The 21,774-nt window shown below is 36.9% G+C and overlaps 1 protein-coding gene across 5 annotated transcripts in view; it reads right to left on the bottom strand.

The window, feature by feature from the left end:
- FAT1 (FAT atypical cadherin 1) overlaps nucleotides 1-21,774 on the bottom strand; it is a 112,235-nt gene that overhangs the window by 13,188 nt on the left and 77,273 nt on the right. For all 5 annotated transcript variants that reach the window (XM_080378605.1, XM_080378606.1, XM_080378602.1 and 2 more), the window contains exons 10-18: nucleotides 15,814-19,881; nucleotides 14,967-15,163; nucleotides 13,408-13,561; nucleotides 11,737-11,970; nucleotides 10,075-10,464; nucleotides 8,609-8,823; nucleotides 8,060-8,197; nucleotides 7,601-7,744; nucleotides 4,260-4,457 (exon numbers count right to left, since the gene is read on the bottom strand). In XM_080378605.1, coding sequence (XP_080234731.1) covers nucleotides 4,260-4,457; nucleotides 7,601-7,744; nucleotides 8,060-8,197; nucleotides 8,609-8,823; nucleotides 10,075-10,464; nucleotides 11,737-11,970; nucleotides 13,408-13,561; nucleotides 14,967-15,163; nucleotides 15,814-19,881 — 5,738 coding nt within the window. The remainder of the gene's footprint in view (nucleotides 1-4,259; nucleotides 4,458-7,600; nucleotides 7,745-8,059; nucleotides 8,198-8,608; nucleotides 8,824-10,074; nucleotides 10,465-11,736; nucleotides 11,971-13,407; nucleotides 13,562-14,966; nucleotides 15,164-15,813; nucleotides 19,882-21,774) is intronic.

Below are 21,774 nucleotides of genomic sequence, written 5' to 3'. Positions count from 1 at the left end.
GGAAGGTGAGAACAGGGTTAGATTTTTGCTTTATCTTCTTTTGCTTTAACTTCTACTGTAGATATTTGTACTGTGTACAGTAGAGATGTGTTTTTCCACCGAAAAAAAAAAAGGTCCTACAGGAAAATGCTTTATGTAAATTTCATAACACAGTTCCCAACACAAAAAACTAATACTGAAAATTCAAAAAGCTCATATAAGCAGGCACACACAAACATGTTTTCACTTCTGCCAAGGTTAAAAAGCTAACAGTGCTCCTAATAGCTGGAAATGCCAGGAAGCTACTAACACCGCTAGCAAATACAGAGGAGATGCACAGTAGCTGATTTCAGACAGCAGATGGTGCTTGAAGCTTTTTTATTTCAAGCATGGAAACACAAACTCGAAGTGAGTCATGCATTAGAAATTTACGATATGCTTCACCACAGTTATTAGGAGGTGGCTTTGAAGACAAACTAAATGCAGTATGCCAAACGGTACTTCAAAAGGAGAATAATACATGTAGAAAGTTACAATTAATGATGTTGTCCATTATTTGTGATCATGGAGAGGGAAAAAAAAACAACCAAACCCAGTAGTGCTACTTGCTTCCAACAATTAGAGTAAGTATCTTGAACAGAATCAGTCCAATTAATTTTTAAATTCTTTTTAAACAAAACACCCCCTGTCCTCCAACTCTTTCTGACAAAAACATACACTGTCATCATATGAAGAGAGGACCAAAAAAAGAATAGAAAACGGAGAAAAGAGCATTCCCTTGGGTTCCCTTTCTTTCTTTTTGTTTCTCAGCTTTTATTTCCCATCTACCTTTTTCCCAGAGCTATTTCCCAGTTACTGAAAGTGTGACTGAAGAAATGGGCAAAGAAGAATTGGAGGGATGTCAAGGGACAGAGGAGGATACACAAGGCTCAGAGGGCAGAAGATATCCTGCATTGTTCAGGATTTAACAATAATTTTGCAATGACTACACTTTGAAGATCTTACCAATTTAAGCAGAAAAGGAAGAACTCCAGGCACAAGGTTATCTGTGGATGTGCACATAATCGTAGCATTTTTAAAAGGTAACACATGTTTCATAGCACTACATGTCTTCATCCGTTAACTCCCAAAGACAGACATGGCAAGAAACCTGCCCTCTAGTTACCCAAACAGAAATAACGAGAGAGCACGCACACTCAAGTTGGCCAAGTTTTGTTTTGCCTAGATTTCTGCCTGGAAACAAGGCAAGGCAGGCAGCTCAGCTACAGGAGAAATGCGTAAGGGGCACAAGAAAGAGCTCAAAACAAACAGGCAAGCAAAATTATAACAAATGGACACCAAGAAGAAAAGAAAAGCCCCAGGAGAAATGATTTCTCGGTAGTGCAGATATTTAAAAATCTGCTGTGGTTTTAAACTAAAGACTACAGAGTGTGGCACAAAGGATTGTATGACTCATAGCTGAAGATTTCACACACTCATGTTGTGAGACATTTGTTAATGGATAATTATTTCCTTTGGAGAGAAGGAAAGCAAACCTGAGTGGCATGTGCGTGTTAGGGTTGTTGGGAAGAAAAAAATATCCAAATCCTTATTTCCATTAAACCCACAAAAGTAAAGAAAAAGAAAGGCTCATTTTAAGTAAAGTTTTTTAGTGGTAGTGGTAGTGTGTATGGGAGGGGTTGTTTCTGAGTTTTTGGTGTTTTTTTTGTTTTTTGGGTTTTTTTTTCTTTCATTTAAAGTATGCCTGTAATGTAAGACCACCTCTGCTTCAGCAATCCACTCAGAAAGCAGCTAAGGTGAAAGCTGTCAATACTGAAAAGCACACCAGTGAAGGTCAGTTAAAAAACAAAAACAAGTACTGAGAGATCATACACAGCCATTAACTTGTGAACTGCAAGATGAAAGTGCAGAAATTCAAGATAGCGTAAACTTGAGAAGATGCTACAGCCTTTCAAAAATCTGTCTTTAAATGAACAGGGAAAGAATATTTTCCCACAGAAGTCATATCTCTGTTCTTATGTGTAAACCTGGAACTGAAGTCTTGTGAAATGGAAATGCTAGTTTTAGTCTTAGATGCCTTCATACTCACGTATAGTGACTCACTAGAGGAGAAGATAATAGCAAATCATAGCACTGTGTCTACTTAAAAAAAGCTATCATAGTGTAAGATGACAAATGGCAATTACAAGACAGTGACATATTTCCAGAATCCAGGCAGGGAACTTGTAAATCAAGGGATTAGACAGGTCTAAGATAACTGAGATTGGGTAGCACAGCATACAAAAAAATGCGCATTCGTGTAGTCTGCTTCAATGATTTACAGTCTCTGAGAAGCCTTTGTTCAAAATGAGTACATTTGTTTTAAGACACTTGTTTAGCTAACACATGCCATTAAAATACCCTTTATTCATTCTCTAGAAAAAAAGGCACTTTTCAAGTGCTGTGCTAAAGAGAAAGTAGCTGAAGTACTGACAGGCTGTTTACAAGCATCCTGCAGCCTAGGAAGTGGCTTGGAAATGAAAGAATGGTGTGATTCCACCCAGAGGAAGGTGTTAAGACAGGCACTTCGTACTTCGGAAAAGGCAGGCACATTAGGAAGGGCCAAAGGTGCAGTTAAATCATGAAGTGCAACTAAGACAGTGTAGCAGTCTGCATAGAACAGACATAATTGCCTGTGCATGCATTCATAGGAATAAGTTTTAGAAGCAAAATAGATAGAAATATTGTTACTGCTTAGAGAAAATATAAAATAAATCACATGAATCTTGCATTACACTGATCGCACATATGGGAAAAACATTCCTGGCTCTTCTCTAAACAAAATGCAACTTTGGACAATTGGCATAGAACCTGGAAAGCCTATTAGGCAAGTGTGAAAAAGCCCAGCTCTACTGCTGTTTCAGACTCATGCAGTCTAGGAAGGCCAACAGAACCATCCTTTAGGTACCTTGAAGGCTAAACTGGTTCCACCACTAATTAGCACATCACTATTGAGAAAAAAATGGCTAACAGAGCAACGATATACCTCTCTGCCTCCTTTTTAATCTCAGTGCTTAAACCCTAAACTAAACTACAGTTAAATGGAACCTTTGTCTATGCTGGTTCTTATACTAATAGCTCCTGATAACACCTTTTAGTAACTCAGCCAGCAAATGGCAGTACTGTGGGATTTTTTTTTCCTTCCCCAAAGAAAAGAAATAGACTTTGTGTAAATACATCATGATTACTATCCCAATGTGGACAGAATTCAGCATACACTGATGAAGGCAGTACTGTCCTAAAACTCTGCAAGTGCATGCTTATTCAGAAATTGTTTGTAATATTATGTATGAGAATAATTTAGAGATTGAAAGAAATTCCTCATGTAAAAATAAAGGTATGAATTTTTCTTAACACACGAATCTGGAAATGAAGTTTAAGAATTAAGACCAGCTATTTTTAGCTTACTAATTTCAAGTTGCCTATTCACAACTGCTTAATTTATAACTGAATTAAAAAGGATTGCATAAGATTAAAAAAATGGTTTGAACTTTTCTTATATTAGGTTACAAAAAGTATTTTAGAGAACTTAGCTGTGTTAATGCAACTGGGATTTTTGGACATGGTCTGGTCTTTTTGCACAACAATGGTAAATGCAGGCATATGTTACAGCATTTCAGGGTCATTTCTGAGTTTTTTGCTGTGTTTTCCACTGCAAGATTCTGAGATCTCCAAGTACTGTGCTGCAAGTTTCAATGCTATCGGCAGGGGTCCACTGACCTGGTTTTCCAAACTTAAGAAACTACGTTTTCAACTGTCATTGGAAAAAGAATGTGGCACTACAGAAAAATGTTTCCGTACTGCCATGATGTGCAACTTCCAACATCCCTGTGTCCATCGTATCAGTGTAGCAAGGCTCACAGCTTCAGGAGTCAGAGACAGTGCAAGAAGTCTGCAGCCAGGAGTAGGTGGCTCAAGGAACCTGTCTCCTGGCTTTTCCAGCATCCACATGAAAGGGCTTATCAAGACCACTCACCCAGTTAACACTTCACTTACACCTTACCCTTACTGTGAATTTAATTAAGCTTAACTGTTACACCTGTGTAGATTTCCATTTAAACCAACAGACTTCGTCTCTGAAGGTGTTACCTCAAGGGACATGCCTCAAATGACTACTTGGCATGTCAGTATCTTGTAATAGAAAGACAAGGGGAGGCAGGAAAAAGTGGTGGACTGGATATTAGTGGGAAAAGTTAACTAAATACTTATAATGTAAAACAGCTAGAAGCAGAATATCATACCTTAATCTGAAGTAAATAGTGATCCCTCACTTTGCGATTCAGTGCAGCAGTTGTTGTCAGTACTCCCTGCTGGTTAATCTGAAAAGTGTTCTCTTCATTTCCACTCAGGATGGTGAAGAGAAAAGGAGGGCCATTGTGAGAAGAATCCTTGTCTGTCACCACTAGCTGTAGCACACTAAATCCAATAGGCTTATTTTCCTATAAACACACAATACAATTACATTGGTTTTGCTATAATTGAAGATATAGCCTGACATTGATTTCTCTTTCATAACAGAAAAAAAAAATATCAAATTACTGTCAAACCAGTTAATCAGTATAAGAGACATCAGAATGACAATACTGTTTAAAGAAAAATACTACCCTCTGAGAATAGCAACGAAAACAGTCAAAGGAGAAAGAGCACATTTTTAAAGTTTGGTTTTTAAACTTTGTCTTGTATTTTTAAAAGTAGCTCAGCCTTAAAACTTTACATTTCCCACTTCTGGTCTGAATTAAGATTACTGTAGATTAACTACCAAGTCGTCAAAGATTTCAAATTTAGCTAAAACACCTGTTAATAATAATCCAATGCCTTTGCTGGGAGGACTAGAAAAACACACTCCTGCATTTGACCCCTTGTGTCCCTAATTAGTGTTCTGACTACAGTTGTGGCTGCTACAGCCACAATTCAGTTAAAATACAAAAAACAGGTTTTAAAGTTTGCATCATAAAGTCCCTTCAGGTTTGCATCATGTAGATATCTGCCTGAGCTTTCACAGGCACTTCACATACTTTGCTTTATCATACACACAAACTTATTTAAGAACACCTCTCCCAGAATACTTGTGCTATGCTGTATTGACCAGATTTTATATATATATATATATATACACACCTATTTTAAATGCAAAAAAAGTAAAACATTATTGTGAAGTACAGTAACAAAATGCTAACCTTTCGCAATTACAATAACTCCTAACAAGCATACTCTTTGTTCTTGCAAGAGTAAGTCAAGCTAATTATCAGATATTGCAGCTGAAGCTTCTCCCCCTACACACAGTCTTCAGCAAAACAGACACGGACCATCATTTTAAAGTAGTACAAATATTTACATTTTAATATCTAAAATAATTTGATTTTCATAATAGCTAAGCACATTTCCAACTACGTCCAAATGTGTCCATCTCCAATAAATCAGGAAATGCACACCAGCATTCTTGGGCAACTCCTCCAGCTTTTTCTCTGGCACCCTCATACTGGGACAGGCTGATATGAATGAACTATAAAATATGAGGTCTTTTTTTAACCCCACTTATCTATTGTACAAGGACAGGCACCGGCAATAGCAAAAGAACCCAAGGGACTGAGCTCACTTACATTACTCTTATGAAGGTCTTAATGCAATTCCTTTGTTCCATTTATTCTCTACTGGATTCAGGAAGACAAGAGGTAGAGATGCTGCCTCTGCTATCTTTGCTTTAGCACAGTTTTCCGAATCAGAAAAGTACATGCCAGTCATTTGAAAATCTGGCCCACCACCACCATCCTAAGGTGCAAAACTAGTCAAAGGATTGGTGTATAGCAACATGAAAAACTACTCCTGTTCCAACTGCTTCTGATCCCAGAGGAGGCCAATGGGAATTAAGACTTGACTTAATGTTCCACAGTGTGCAAAATTTGCTTCACAGTAATAGGTACCTAGAGTATCTTAGAGTCATTGAATCATTTAGGTTGGAAAAGACCTTCGGGATCATCAAGGCCAACCATTAACCCAGGACTGCCAAGTCCATCACAAAACCATGTCCCTAAGTACCATATCTATGCATTTTTAAAATATCTTCAGGGATGGTGATTCTACCACCTCCCTGAGCAGCCCGTTCCAACACTCGACAACCCTTTCAGTGAAGAAATTCCTCCTAATGTCCAATCTGAACCTCCCCTGGCATGACTTGAAGCTGTTTCCTCTTGTCCTGTTGCTTGTTATCTGGGAGAAGAGACCTACTCCCACCTGCCTACAACCTCCTTTCAGGCAGTTGTAGAGAGCAATACAGTCCCCCCCCTGCAGACTTACTGAGGGCACACTCCATCCCCTCATCCAGATCATCAATAAAGATACTAAACAGGACTGGCCCCAGTACTCAGCCCTGGGGAACACCTCTTGTGTCTGGCTGCCAGCTGGATGTAATTGCAGTCACCACAACTCTTTGGGCTCAGCCATCCAGCCAGCTTTTAACCCAGCACAGAGTACACCCATCCATGCCATGAGCAGCCAGTTTCTCCAGGAGAATGCTGTGGGAGACAGTGTCAAAGGTTTTACTAAGGTCCAGTTAGACAACATCCACAGCCTTTCCCTCATCTGCTAGGCAGGTCATCTTGTAGAAGATCAGGTCTGTCAGGCAGGACCTGCCTTTCATAACCCCATGCTGGCTGGGACTGATCCCCCAGGTGTCTTGCACATGCCACAAGATGGTACTCAGGCTGATCTGCTCCATAACCTTCCATGCACCGAGGTCAGGCTGACAGGCCTGTAGTTTCCCAGATCCTCCTACCTGCCGTTCTTCTAGATGGGCATCACACTGGCTAACCTCCAGTCTTCTGGGACCTCCTCTGTTTGCCAGGACTGTTGATAAATGATAGAGAGTAGCTTGGCGAGCTCTTCTGCCAGCTCCCTCAGTACCCTCAGGTAGATCCCATCCAGCCCCATAGACCTGTGCATGTCTAAGTGGAGAAGCAGGTCACTAACTTTTCCTTCTGGACTGCAGGGACTTCATCCCACTTCTCCTCATCCCTCTCTTTCAGCTCAGGGTGCTGAGTACCCTGAAGGTAACTGGTCTTGCTACTAAAGGCTGAGGCAAAGAAAGCATTGAGTAGCTCAGTCTTTTTCTCATCTTTCGCAGCAATGTTCCCCCCTGCATCCAAAAAATGATGCAGATTATCTTTGGCCCTCCTTTTGTTTATAAGTATTTGTAATATTTTTGTAAATTTGTATCTTTTTCTAATAACTCTAAGCTTAAAAATAAATAGCAAAATTATGTATTTTAACCTACCTGTACGATACTAAGAATATTATAAACATAAATGCAATGTATAAATGTCAATGCAATATACACATGTCCACACATGAAGTACATGAAGAAAGAACATGCTCAACTTGCATCATAAGTTCCTAAACAGACTGCACAATATGAATTTTGTAACCCTTAACACTTACTAGGTTAAGCCAATCTCGCTGACAGCCTTAAATAATTAAAAATATAGAGAAATAAAATTGAAGCATTTATCACATTTTGCAGAGCTTTTCAAGTCATAAATTAACACTCCAATATTATTAATTTGACTAGTCCACTATCTGTATTTACCTGGATGATAACACTATAGTTTCCTTTTGAGAATACTGGAGGATTGTCATTTACATCAGAAACATCGATATTAACTGTGGTTGTGTTAAGTCTAGGTGGGTTTCCATTATCTGAAGCTTGAACTGTCAAAGTATATCCTGAAATCTAAGAAGAAATAATAATGATAATAAAAATTTTCAAACATTCACCAAGGAGCAAAAAGTAACAAACTCAGCTTTTGTTTTAAGGAAGAAATACTTTAGCGCAAATCCCCAGTAAAGCTTGCCTTCTTATACTTAATCCTTTCACTTCCTCCCTGTCCCCGCAAAAACACTGACATAAATAGATGCTTTCACTTTATTATAGCTATATTAATTCTGGAACATGAAATGGTAATTACAAATATAATAAAAAAATGCTGGTCATCAATTACATATAGCTAAATTAACCCCAACTGCTCACAAAGCATCAAAACCTTACCTTTTCTCTGTCTAGAAGTTTAGTCACTTTTATTTCACCCCTGGTAGGGTCAATTGTAAAAGGATTTCCCTGATTGCCGTCTATAATTGCATAGTGAATGCGGTTGTTTGAAGGTCCATCGGCATCATCTGCCATAACCTAAGGGACATTACAGTCTCATTTAAAAAAGGTCAAAATAAGCTCTATCACCTTTCAGATAAACTCATCCTGAAGATGAGCACAGCTGTTTTAGTCTAACACATTTCATAGTTCTCAGAAGAAATGTCACCCAAATAGAATATAGCAACAACACTTAATTTCCTGAATTTCTTCTGAAAATTAAGCCATGTTCTCATGAGAAGAATGCAAATACATCACAAAATATCAACTGCTTTCCTATAGCATCTCAAGTCTCTGGTTCTGAAACTTTTTCAAAATAAATTTTCAGTTCATTCAGTGGCAAACTTATGAATTAATTTATGTCCATCTCCAAACCAATATTTATTCCTTCAAGACTGAAAGCATGATTGTCATGACAGAGTATTTCAAAGGAAAAAAACCAATACATACTGTAATGACCGATTGTTCAAGCATAGCGTCTTCACTGATCACTGCAGTGTAAGTGTCTTGGCTAAACACTGGAGTATTGTCATTGATATCTGTTACATTAATATTCACTGTTACAACATCACTTAATGAAGGTGTGCCTCCATCTGTGGCTTCCACTGTCAAGTAGTATTCATGAGAACTTTCATAATCCAAGCTCTCAATGATAAAAATGGCTCCTAGGAAAGGACAAAAAAAAAAAACAAACAAACAAAAACCAAAAGCTCACGAACTCTGTTATTACTGTAGTATTATACATTGCAACTTTTGATTTTGGTCTGACAAATACTCAGCTTATTCAGGGCTTGATTTGTCACTGTAAAGCTGGAGCTACACAGTGAAATGATCAGGCTTTACAAGTAAAAGTAAAAAGGTGAGAAGTTCCTGCCATTACTACAAAAGAGTCACACTTTAAAACTACCTGGCTCACATCTTGTAACAAAAAAAAAAAAAAAAAAAAAAAAAAAAAAAAAGTATGTTTAGAAAATGTCCTTTTCATAATTTTCTATTAAAACTAACTAAAAATATGAAATTACCTTTAACTTTCCTTGCAACCAGCATTAATGTCAGGCATGGAGTATGCAAAGACAGTAAGAGAAGTATCTGACCACGAATCACGAATTTTGATTAATAGAAATGTCAGAGTTAAAGTGTGAGTTTTTAACTGGCTAGTTAAGATAGTGCAGTCCCAAACATACACTCTGATTTGCTGCTGGAGGAGTATTTTCCTGGAAACTTTTTGCTCCTTTCAAGTATGTGAAGAAGTTAAACTGGCAAAGTACTTCTATAACGTAGTACCAGCGTGCACACTGGAAAAAGCAGCTGGAAGAACTATTAATTTTAATTACACTGGTATAATTAACTGCCAGTAACTTTTGGGCAGAAATCTTATTTTACAAAAAAAAAAAATATCAAACTTTACCAGAAATTAACTCTAGAAAAAGAACTACATAAGAAAGAAAAACTAGAATTGATTTATATATTGATTTTTAAAACATAGTTATCATTAACAGGGAAAAATTCTCCGCAGAACCTAAATGCTTCCTGAGACTAAATCTGACTAACGTACAAGCCTAAAATCTCCACTGTCATGCTGCATATATGATTAAACAGAATATTCCAACCTTTCTTTAATGGCATATTAAACATCTCTAGAATTACTGTCTTTGTGGACCAATGGCTAGTTTTCCCTATCAATTTAATCTCTGATCTTTCTTTTACCAATTCTGGCCACTCAGTCCGATTGTATAGCCTTTGCTTCTGCACTGCTGTTAGTGTGCTGGCAAAATGAGAACAGACAGTAGGACTGGCTTTACAGCCAGGGCGATGCACACAGATTATACATAACTTATTTGGTTGAATTACTGTAGAACACAGCGTGGCACTGTGCTTGGTTAGCCTAAAGTATAGTCACAGTTGTAATCTGTTACCTGTTGTTGAATCGATGCTGAATTTTCCATGTTCATTCCCACTGACTATTGAGTATGTGATTTCAGCATTGGCTTCGATGTCCCTGCTTGCAGCATATATCTGGAGAACTTCAGTTCCAACCAAAATGTCCTCTGATACACTTGCACTGTACTCCCTATGCTCAAATACAGGTGGATTATCATTTATATCCAAAACAGAAACTATAAGACTACTTGTTGAAGACAGTCTTCTAGGTAAACCTTCATCTGTAGCTTTCAAAGTTAGAGTGTACACAGATTGTAATTCCCGATCCAAAGGCTTCTCCAAACGAATGATTCCAGAGAATTCATCAATAGAGAACTGACCCTCTGCAGAGTTCACCAGTGAATAATGGATTTTATGGTTCATCCCTGCATTTTGAAAATAATTGTAGAGTATGAAGCAACCATTAAAATACACCAAAATAGTAACAGATCTCTTAGCTATAGAAATAAAATATGCATGTTGAATATTATCATTCATGTTAAAATAAATCTCAGCAAGAATTAAAGGCTCTTGTGAAAGGAAGAATTATTTCCAAAAAGATGTAATGATTAAAGATATTAAGCTAACGCTTCATTGCACTGATTTTCTGCCACACAAAAACCATGAAGCATGGTTCTGCTTCAGTCTCAGTAGCAGCTAATATGAAACAATTAGTAATATAAATCTAATTATAACTTCAGAACAGCAGCATCTGCTTAGCAGGCTTATAGATAATGCAAGAGGGTATAGGAGAGTTAAGGCTGCATCAAATAACTAGACTCTATACCAGTAAGTTTATTTAAGAACCATGTCCCAGAATTAACAGGAACATAATTTTTGGCAACCTGCAAACAAAAAACCCACAGTTTTTTTGGCCAAGTATTTTCCTCCTCTGAAGCCTCAAGGACTAGCGAAGTGTGAAAACATTTGTCTGTTACCTTCAAATTCAGCAACCCAGCTTTATTATAGCACAAAGCAGGCCAGTTGTTTTGCAAGACTGAGGCAACTACTAATTAATACTATCTGATTAATAAACTGATGATATATGGAAACCACATACCTTTAAAAAGACCTAATGCTGTTGTACTCCTTACAACAAAGCCTAAGAAAAAACTCTTTCTAATGTTACTTTCAGTTCATGTTCACTCAAATACTTGTAACTAGAGAGTAAAGATAAAGGGACAGCAAAACTCTTAACAGGGTAGCACATACAGAAAGCTACAGTTGACCAGGGTTCCCTTCATGGTATGATCATCAATGGCTAGTCTGAGAAGCACACATTCAAGAATCTATGAAAGCACATTTACATGAACAGACATGGCTTGATAATCTTCTTACTTACACCAGGAGTGAAAGGATGGACCTAACTCATCATAACGTTATTAGCTTATCCCACTACAAATATCCTACATTTTTGTCTCTCTCCCACCCTTTTTTTTGCAGAGACACAAAAGGGATGTCTTCCACGCTACTCACACAGGGAAGTCACGTGTTATATGATTTAATAGATCTAAATATATCTTTCAGGAGTCTAATCCTGAGCAGTATTGAACATCTGTCAGTTCTACTGAAAGACTTAACACCTGTCAGGATAGAAATAAACAAACATTACTGTAACTCTGAGACCATGACAAAAGTACTGGTCAAAGACTGCATACCTGCATCTGCATCTGTTGCCTGCACTCTTGTCAAAAGGGTTTTAGGCTCTGTGTTTTCAAATACTGTAATGGAGTAAGGATCAGCTGTAAACTCTGGGGCATTATCATTCACATCCTCAAGAGTCAGGATAATATTAGCTTGGCAGGATCTTCCTCCTCCATCTGTGGCTTTCACTAGAAGATTATACACTGCTTGCTGCTCACGATCAAGTGGCATTAATGTTTTCAATTCACCTATAAACAGAGTAACACACGTAAGCTGATGCAAGTTGCAAGACTTAAGTGTCCCTAACATGTTTTCCTATAAAATCCTTGCACTCAGAAAAACTAAACAATTTTCTTTTTGATGGTAATTTCATCAGTGGCTAAGTCAACAGCTGTACTGCACTTAATGAGCTCCACTTTGGGCAAAACATGTCAGTGGCCTGCCTTTTCAGCTTTAAAAGATTAAATATTAAAATTGCCTACCTCTTTTTCAAATATCTCTGACACAGAATTCAGCTGAAGTAAAAATACCTGACAGTGCAGAACGACAGAATGTGTATACATGCACAATTGCATGCATTTTTGTGTAAAGAAAATGAAATTATTAGAACTCTGGCTTTAACAATATGCAAGGCAAAACCGACGTTACAGTTTTCCTGGGCTATTTAATTGTGTTCCTTCCACAGCTATTGAGCTGACTCTTCTCTAAGATTCAATAAATAAACAGAGCTATTCACACTATCAAATATAACTTGCTGCTACAGACAAACCTCTAGGTCTAATGCATACTTTCTTTCCAACGTGACAAAAACCACAATGACAGGCACAATGTGTAGACATTGTCTCCTTTTAACCAATGCAAAAAAGTATTCTGTTTATGAGTATTTTAGCCTCACTGATTCTGAATTTATGTAATGACATGCTGACACAGCACACAGGTGACAAAGTAAAAAGAAAAAAAAAATCCTTCTGATTTATTTTGCCACTGAAGTATTCTAATCACTTTCATCCATATTTCCACTATATCTTTGTATGTATCTTTTTTACATTTTTCTACATTGTTTACTGCTCCTTTCCTACTATTTGTCTTCTGCAGCTTGCAGAGCACAGGGATTCTGGCATTAGCTTTGACCTGCATTATAATGCAGAAGACACAAATGCCATGAAAACCAAAGTCAGGCAAGTTGAAAGTTAATCTCATTTATATAATGCTTCCAGTAGAACTGGAGGCACTTTTGTTTTTACTATGGAAAGGAAATTTGTTGCTCCATCTAACCTCATCCCATTTAACATGCCAAACCAAATGATGACACACAGAATCTGAATGAAGGTATTTTCAGTTATAAACCATTATGGCTACTACTACAATGAATATAGAAAATATAAAATTTATAGCATTCCTTTGCTCCAGTCGCTTTGGCATGGAAGTTTCTGGCCTTGGGGCAGTCACCCTATTTACTTTTTAGCTCCTCATATATTAAAATACTTGCCTTTTCCCTGACTCTTATTCAATATATTATTAGCATTTCTGTGGAAATTAAAATGTGGAAACTCACATTTTAAAAAGTTACAAACTCACTCTTAATGGAAAGCTTAAAGTACTGTCATTTATGTATATCTTAATATAATAGTAAAACATTTTAAAAAATGAGGTGAAGACTGGATTTTTGTATAAACTATTATTACCTGTATCTGGAGTGAGTCTGAATTTTTCTGCTCCTGTGCCATGCAGCGTATAAGTAATTTCTGCATTGGAACGAATATCTGCATCTGTAGCAGATACCTGCATTATCAGTTTGCCAGGAAGGGCATCCTCAGGAACAGAATCAGTGTATAAACCCTGGAAGATTGTAAAGTTACATTGTAAGACTAAACATATGAAGTAAGCAGAGCTTGGAAAGGGGAGGGGAAGAAGGAATGACAGATGAGATAACATCCTGTTTGAATGTTTGGTAACATATGAAGTGAATCAGGGGATGAAATGCCTGAAAATGAAAAGAACTTACGATTTTCTAATTAATTACCTCACATTTATTAATTATTCAGAAAGGTAATTAATACTGCAACCATAAGGGCTCTTCAGTATCACTGCATAGCTGAGAACTCTAAACACTTGTAACTGATTAACTGATAATTAAATGCATTCCCAAAATAGGAGTTACACATTTTTGGTAATTTCAGTGTCTTCTCTTTTGGTAAATCATCTTTTTTAGGTCTGACTCAATCTAGAAAAAATTGATACCTGCCTTTTCTGTAATGGCATTAAATAAAAGCTTCCAGTTTAAATAAAAGCTAAGAAAAAGCCACCCATAATTTAAAGGCACTAAGCACTCACACAGCTCACCCATGTCAGGGATGTGCGTTAAATTAGTACTGAGCCTTATAACACCAATATTAACAAAGGAAAAAAAGCTAAAACCATGGACTTATCAGTCTGTATATAACTGTAATCATTTATATAGAAGTAACCATCATAAACATTGACTAAGAAAAATAATTCAATGCTCACTGTATACTTGATCTTTCCCAGAACAAGAAAAGATTTCCACTTGGTGACATCAAATCTGTGTTTAACAAGATGGCTATGACAAGTCCAAGTGTACCAAGGTAAAAAAAAAAGGTGACTATGAAACCCCAGGGTGTCCTTGTAAAGGCAATTACATATTTTGTAGGGTCCATCTTTCTGGGTTTTTTGCCATTCTTTATTTTTCATGTCCATTTTTGCAGATCTAGTAAGGTAGATAATGTTTTCTTGTTAAAAAGCTTAGGGACTACAGAGTTTTGGTGCTGTTGAGTGCAACTGCAGGATAATATTCCAGTCTTTTAAACTCTTTTATCACAGGAAATGCACAAATACTTCAACTAAGTGAGGCATACAGCCTTCTTTGAGATTTGACTTCCTTCAGAAAACAGAGCATGTAAACTATCACAGCTGCAGCTGAAAACAGTTCCTTTTGGAAAAGTATGGATTCACACAGGAGAAATGTGCTACAATTCTCCTTATACTCTTAAAATACCCATCAAGTGTTAAAATTACATCAATTAATTGTCTTTGGATTTTCATTTAAGTAAATTGTTCATGAAATAACCTTTCTTTGAAAGAATTCTACCTTAATAGTCCAAATTTCTGTTACCAACATAAAAGGAATATCTATTTGTCCATCTCCTGATAAGCAGTTTCAGAGAAAATTCAGATTTTTGTGTATGGAACCAGCTGCACATGGACGATACAAGATTGTGCCTACCTTTTCACAAACAGGGTTATTATCATTGGCATCAAGGACTTTAACCTCCACCACAGCTTTAGTTGCAAAGGTCCCATCAGTAGCTGTAATATTTAAAAGGTAATTATCCTTTTCTTCTCTGTCCAGAGGCTTTTTGACATAGACCTTCCATTCATTCTGTATATTTTCAATAGCAAACTGTCCCAAGGGATCACCTCCTGAAATATGAAAACAAACATTTAATTAAAGACAAGAGAGATTGCTACAATTACTCTGTCAACATTAAGTTATACCTAAAGAGGGGAAAAAAGAAGAAAAAAAAAAAAAGGGGGGGAAATAAGCAGCCACTCTCTGTGGCTCTATAGTGCAATAGCTTCATTTTCCAGGTAGGTATAGTCAGTAGATGCTCATACAACACATTTACTGCAGCCAACAATCTTTAAAAATAAATGAAGAAATTTAGGTAGTATTATAAATAACATCATACCAAGACATATGCTAAACAACAAAACCAATACAATACTCCATTGGAAATTAATAGTCTATTATTTTGTGAAATGTCTTTTGTTTGTTCTTTACCCACCTCACTAATTTAAGTTAATTATACTTTTTAAATAAAATTTGAGACATAAGTAAATAATAAACATAGGAAAACATTTTAAGCAAGGTGCACATGAAACATAAAGCCATAGACCTGTTTTCTAAAACTTTCTTTTTCCCCTGAAGTTTTTATTATTCATATTAAAACCCACACATTCTTTCTTTGCAGCTTTATGGTTTCAAATACTTTTAAATAATTTGAAAGCTGAAGTTATATCATTCCAGGACCACTCAAATGATTATACTGACATTACCCCAAAAGATTTACCTGTAATGTAATAAAAGACTTGTCTATTGGCTTCTTCTGTATCAGCATCAGTTGTACTCAAGATAGCAATCACCCCACCAGGAGGGTCATCCTCACTGACTGTTCCTTTATATATCTCTGCAGTAAAGCGTGGAGGATTGTCATTCACATCTGTAACAGTAACTTCAACCACAGCCATAGAAGACAGTTGAATTTTTTCACCCCGATCAGATGCAACCACTGTAATTTTGTATTTGTCTCGTTTCTCATGATCAAGTTCTTTGAGAGTGGTAACCCAGCCAGTTTCCATGTTTATGGCAAAAGACTCTATAACGTCTAGTTCTTGAGAAGGATCCAAGCTGTAAGTAACCTGCCCATTGAGTCCGGAATCTAAGTCAGTTCCTTTAACCTGGATGACTCTTGTTCCAGCTGGCATGTTTTCTACGATGAATGCTTCATACGGATTGGACTCCAAAACCGGTTTGTTATCATTTGCATCTTTTACCTGAATGCTTACCTCTACTGAGGAAACAACACTATAATCTTCATTTGCATACTGTGCTTGAACTGAGAACTGGTACCATTTAGTTGTTTCATGATCAAGATTCTTCTGAAGTTTCAACTGTCCAGTCTGTCGGTCGATCACAAAAAAATCATCTTTATTGCTTTCCAGAGTGCTCCCTTTAATCAGACTATATACTAAAGTCTGATTATGCTCTGCTTTGATAACATCTATCTCAGTCCCAATTGGAATGTCCTCAGAAACCATGTAGGAATAAAATGGCTCTGAAAATTTTGGAAGAGGCACTTCTGGTGGGAGTATTCTAGCATAGACAGGAACAACTGACTCTTTTTTTGGGGATCCACCATCGACTGCTCTAACAAAGAAGGTCAGAAACTCATTTTCTAAACCAATTAAGCTTTCTCTTGTAGTAATTATACCCGACAGTGAATCAATTTCTAAATTCTCTTTAACATTTTCAGATTCTGCTTCAATAGCATATGTGATGTCTGCATTTGTACCCTCATCAGCATCAGATGCCCAGATTTTAATGACGGAAGTACCCCGCGGAACATCAGACCCAATATTTACTTCATATTCTGTTGCTCGGAATTGAGGAGCATTATCATTGTCATCTGTAAGTATTACATTAACAGTACAGAAAGCAACTTTTCCTCCTGAATCTTTGGCCATTAAACTAATGGCAATTACTTTTTCTGCCTGTGTTTCACGGTCAAGCTTTTCGGAGGTAAATATCTGCCCTCTCTCATTTGTGTAAAATCTGTCTTTGGCGAAGTCATTCACAATGTGATAAGTGATGTGGCCATATGTACCAGAATCTTCATCTGTTGCTTTAACTTCAGTCACCAAAGTATGCAACGGAGCATTTTCTGCTAGTTCAACCTCATATTCGTTCTGGCTGAAAACAGGACTGTGCATATTGGCACTGGTTACAGTTATATGGACTTGAGCTGAGCTTCTGAAGACCCCATCAGAAACAGACACATTAAGATTATAATGTGATTTCAGTGTCTGTCTGCGTAGGTTTGAGGTGGTGATAATGCCAGTTTTACTATCAATTACAAAATTCTTTAGATCATTGCCTGTCAGAATGGAGTATTCTAGCTTGTCAACATCTGAAGTATCTGCATCTGAGGCTTGCACACATGTCACAAAATGCCCTCGGGGAGCCAGTTCACTAATTTTAGCTTCATAAAGTAATTGGTTAAAGAGAGGGGGGTTATCGTTGAGATCAGTTACATCAACAGTTACAACAGTATCACTGCTCAAGGGCAGCATACCACCATCTACAGCCCTTATTAGCAATTTGTGTTGTTTAATTTGTTCATAGTCCAAAGTTCTTGCTGTAACAATGAGTCCCGTGCTGCTATCTATATGGAAGTAGTCATGACTTTCACTATTATCCTCAACCAAGTGATAGGAAATCCCCCGGTTCGTTCCAGAATCAGCATCTGTAGCGCTCACTTGTACAACAGATGTTCCAGTGACAGATGCCTCAGAAAGGGTTGCAGTGTAAGACTGCTCTGTAAACACAGGAGGATTATCATTGATGTCTTCCACAATTATGTCTACAAACACATCAGCGTGTGCCCCAGTTAGGGAATCTGTTGCTCGAATACTCAGTTTGTAGGCTGGATGAGACTCAAAGTCAAGAGGGCTAACAACATTTATAACTCCAGTGTTGAAGTTGATAGTGAACTGATTGAAAGGATCCCCATCTGTGATGCTGTAAAGCACCTTAAGTCCTTCTGGGCTGTTCGCTTGTACATGTACCACAGGACTATGGAGGTGAATGTTTTCTGGTATCTCTGCACTGTAGAAAGGCTTTTCAAAAACTGGCATAGCTTTACTCATAACTGTAATTGGGACTATAACTTCAGCAGAAAAAGCAGGGTCCCCTCCATCTTTTGCTACTACTGTGACCAGATGCTCCTTATTTAGTGTGTCTGGTTCAAACTTCTTCTTCAATGAGATTTCACCATCGGGATCAATTTGGAAATATTCATGATGTTCTTTGAGATAGTAATGCACCTCTCCATTTCTGCCTGTATCTTTATCTACTGCAGTGACACGTTGAATAACATGGCCTACTTCAGAGTCTACTTTAACAACAGCATAATATGGAAGATTGACAAAAAATGGAGCATTATCATTTACATCTTCTACTGTGACTTTAACTACAATGTGTGCAACAACTGATGGCTTATATTCCTCTGTCACTTCTATGACCACATCAAAAGATTCTTGCTGTTCACGATCAAATGGTATTCCTGTTGTTGAAAGGACTCCTGAAGTGGGGCTTATTTTAAATCTGCTGTCTGGATTCAGAATATGGTAAAACAAAGGCTCATTTATTTGATTCCCTATAGCAGTAACAACAGCTATTGTTTTTGCCTCTGTGGAATTCTCCTGCACTGTTGCAGAGTAAGAACTCTGTGTGAACTTCAGCTGGCTTGCTTTGCTTTCTTTCACATTAATTTTTACAGATGCAGTGCTTGCAAATCTACCATCAGATGCTCTCACTGTTAATTCATATCTGCTTCTTAATTGAGTTGTATTTTGTACAGTTATATCTCCAGTCTTAGGGTTTATTGAAAATTTTTCTCCAATGTTGCCTTCAATAATGGAATAAATTAATTGTGGAAAAATTCCTGAATCTGCATCAGTGGCATTTACGCTGATGACTTTCACGCCTTTATAGGTTGGAACCAAAATGGATGTCTCATATAACTCTTTTGAAAACACAGGAGGGCAATCATTGATGTCAATTACATAAATAGTAACATTAGCTGCATATTCTGCATATAAACGTGGTATCCCCTTATCATGTACTTGCACTGAAAAGTGGAAAATATTTGTCTCCTCGTAGTCCAGACTCATTACCGTCCGAATGGCACCAGTGCTAGAATCAATGGCAAAATACTTGTGGACAGATGGTTCAACAATTTGATAAACAAGCAAAGCATTATATTCTTTATCAGCATCTGTAGCTCGAATTACTAATGGGACATTCTTTTCAGTCAGAACCACACTGTTAATTGAAGCTGATTCACTGATGAGTCCTGTATATTCAGCCTGCAAAAAAACTGGTGTATTGTCATTCTCATCTCGAAGGTGTACCAAAACGGTTGCATTAGTGGACAAGCCAGCCATGTTTGTTCCTTGCACAGTTAGAGTGTAAATAGGAAAAGTTTCAAAATCTAGTGTCTTCTGAGAAACAATGACACCTGAGTTCGGGTTGATAGCAAAGGCATCGCCTACATTACCATCTTTTATTTCATAAACTACAGAAGACTGACTGTATGCTGTAACCATTCCAACAAAACTGCCAATGCTGGCACTTTCACTGATTTCTGTAGAATATTCCTTTGCTGTGAATTTTGGTGAGGCATTATCAGAAACCGTAACAAATATATGCACAGAGGTCAGTTCACTCATTGGAGGATCTCCTTTGTCTGTAGCTTTTACCATCAGGTTGTATTCTTCCTGGTTACTACGATCTAATTCCTTCGCAATTTTAATCGTACCCAAAATGGGATCTATAAAGAAGGAGTTTCCAATATTCCCTGTGAAGAAAAAGAGAAGTAATTAAGAAAGGCATAAAGAACTTAAAGGATGATTGCTTATTTAGCTATATACTAAAAGAGGTCACGTAGCAAGAACACAGAGAATATTAAAGTTTCTTAGTTTTGTTTAACAAACACTTGTTAGCCTCTCTGGAAAGTTTTCTGTAACCAAGTGTTAGCACTAATTCTAACGTTACTTGTGGAAACATTGCATAAAACATAGTTAGCAATGCCACCCAAGCCTTGAAAATAAATGCAAAAATATGTGTCATTTTCCAATAAGAAACTTTAAAAGGATAACAAGTTTTTTTGCAAGTTTCAACATTATAAATTATGTATTTTCTTCAAATTATATTTGTCATTTAGTTCCTGTTTAAGTCAACTTAAACATTTACTGAAGCTGGAAGAAAATTATATTCAGAAGTTAAGACTGGAGGAATACAAGTTCGATTTTATGATTTAAAATAATTAGATTGCTTTGAAAAGAAGTGTTTTAATGATTTCACACTTGTGAATCTTAATTGGTTATGCAAGTATTGTTTAAATCACTGCTTTAAAATTAATCTTTCTGAAATGGACCAATAGTTCTCTCTATCCTAACTTCCTATTAATACATAGGCAAGTTATTCCCTGTGAGAGTATTAGAAAAATGTACTACCTGCTGAAGATTACCAGCTGCTGTTTGATAAACACTCGTTTTCTTTATATTTTCAAATATATAGCTGAACTACACTGCATACAATATTCAGCTCATGTACTAATATAGTAAGATTTAACATTTTACTTCCTTAAAAAAATTACAATATTAAAGCCATGTTCTCAGTATGGAAAAAATTCATTAAGAACTTCTGAGTTATGCACACAAGTAGGCAAGAAGGGATTTTTTTTTTGTTTTTTTTGTTTGGGTTTTTTATTTTTTAGTGGAGGCTCTAAACACAGTGGCATTCTTAGAATATCCCATTACAAATCTAAGCAGCCATTACAAGCATTTAAGGAATGTTCCTTCCATATGCTTTGAACGTCACTCATAAAGCTTTAACCTCCCAGTAGAACACAGTTCTGTAAAACAAACCTTACATGTCTTATATTTACTTGTACAAAAAGCTAGCAGAAAGGAAGAGAACAGGATGTAATTTCATTCTGGACAGCACATGCACACACATTTTTTTTCTTGCCATGCTTTGGCATTTGTAAAACAAGCACTACTGAAATGAGAAAGGCAAAAGAAAAGTTTCATGGGCATTAGTGTCCTGTTTAGTAAAAAGGTCATATTTCTACAAATAACAGAAAACATATATCTCAAGCAACTTACAAGACACTTCAATAAATTTTTCAGAGTATCATAATCACAGCTATGTTTTAATACAGTATTAAAGTGTGTTTTCATATAGAAACAACACTTTGGGGGAAGAAATGGAAGATATTTACAGTAAACAATTCCTATGCTTCACAAAGCAACTTATGTAAAATAAAAACGCATTTGCACCTATCAACTGGCATGCAACAGTAACTGATTAACTTTTTACCTACTGTTCTCTTCAGTATCTAGTTTCTCACGCTTATTACTGGGACATTTATTTTAAATTATTGTTTACCTTTAAAGTAGTACTGCACATAGGCAATGAAATTTAAATACCTACCCCCACCCCCCACTCCACCCGAGTCATAGTGCCTAAATAGTTCAGGACCTTGGTAATGGCAGGCTTGTATCTAGACTTAATGGACTGAACCAAAACTCACTTCCATCTGGTAAGTGAACTCCATCCAAGTTATACTGTTTTCATATTACTCAAAATCGCCATGATTTGAATTGCACTGTTAATAGGCAAGTTCAGAAAGATACTCTGATGTTAAAAATAAGCAGCAGTACCTAACATTCTTCTCTAGCCTGCA

The sequence above is a fragment of the Falco punctatus genome (assembly GCF_963210335.1).
Source record: "Falco punctatus genome assembly, chromosome: 1".
NCBI classification, from domain to species: Eukaryota; Metazoa; Chordata; class Aves; order Falconiformes; family Falconidae; genus Falco; species Falco punctatus.
Note: the sequence above shows the minus strand (reverse complement) of the source record. Positions and strands in the feature narration are given on the sequence as shown.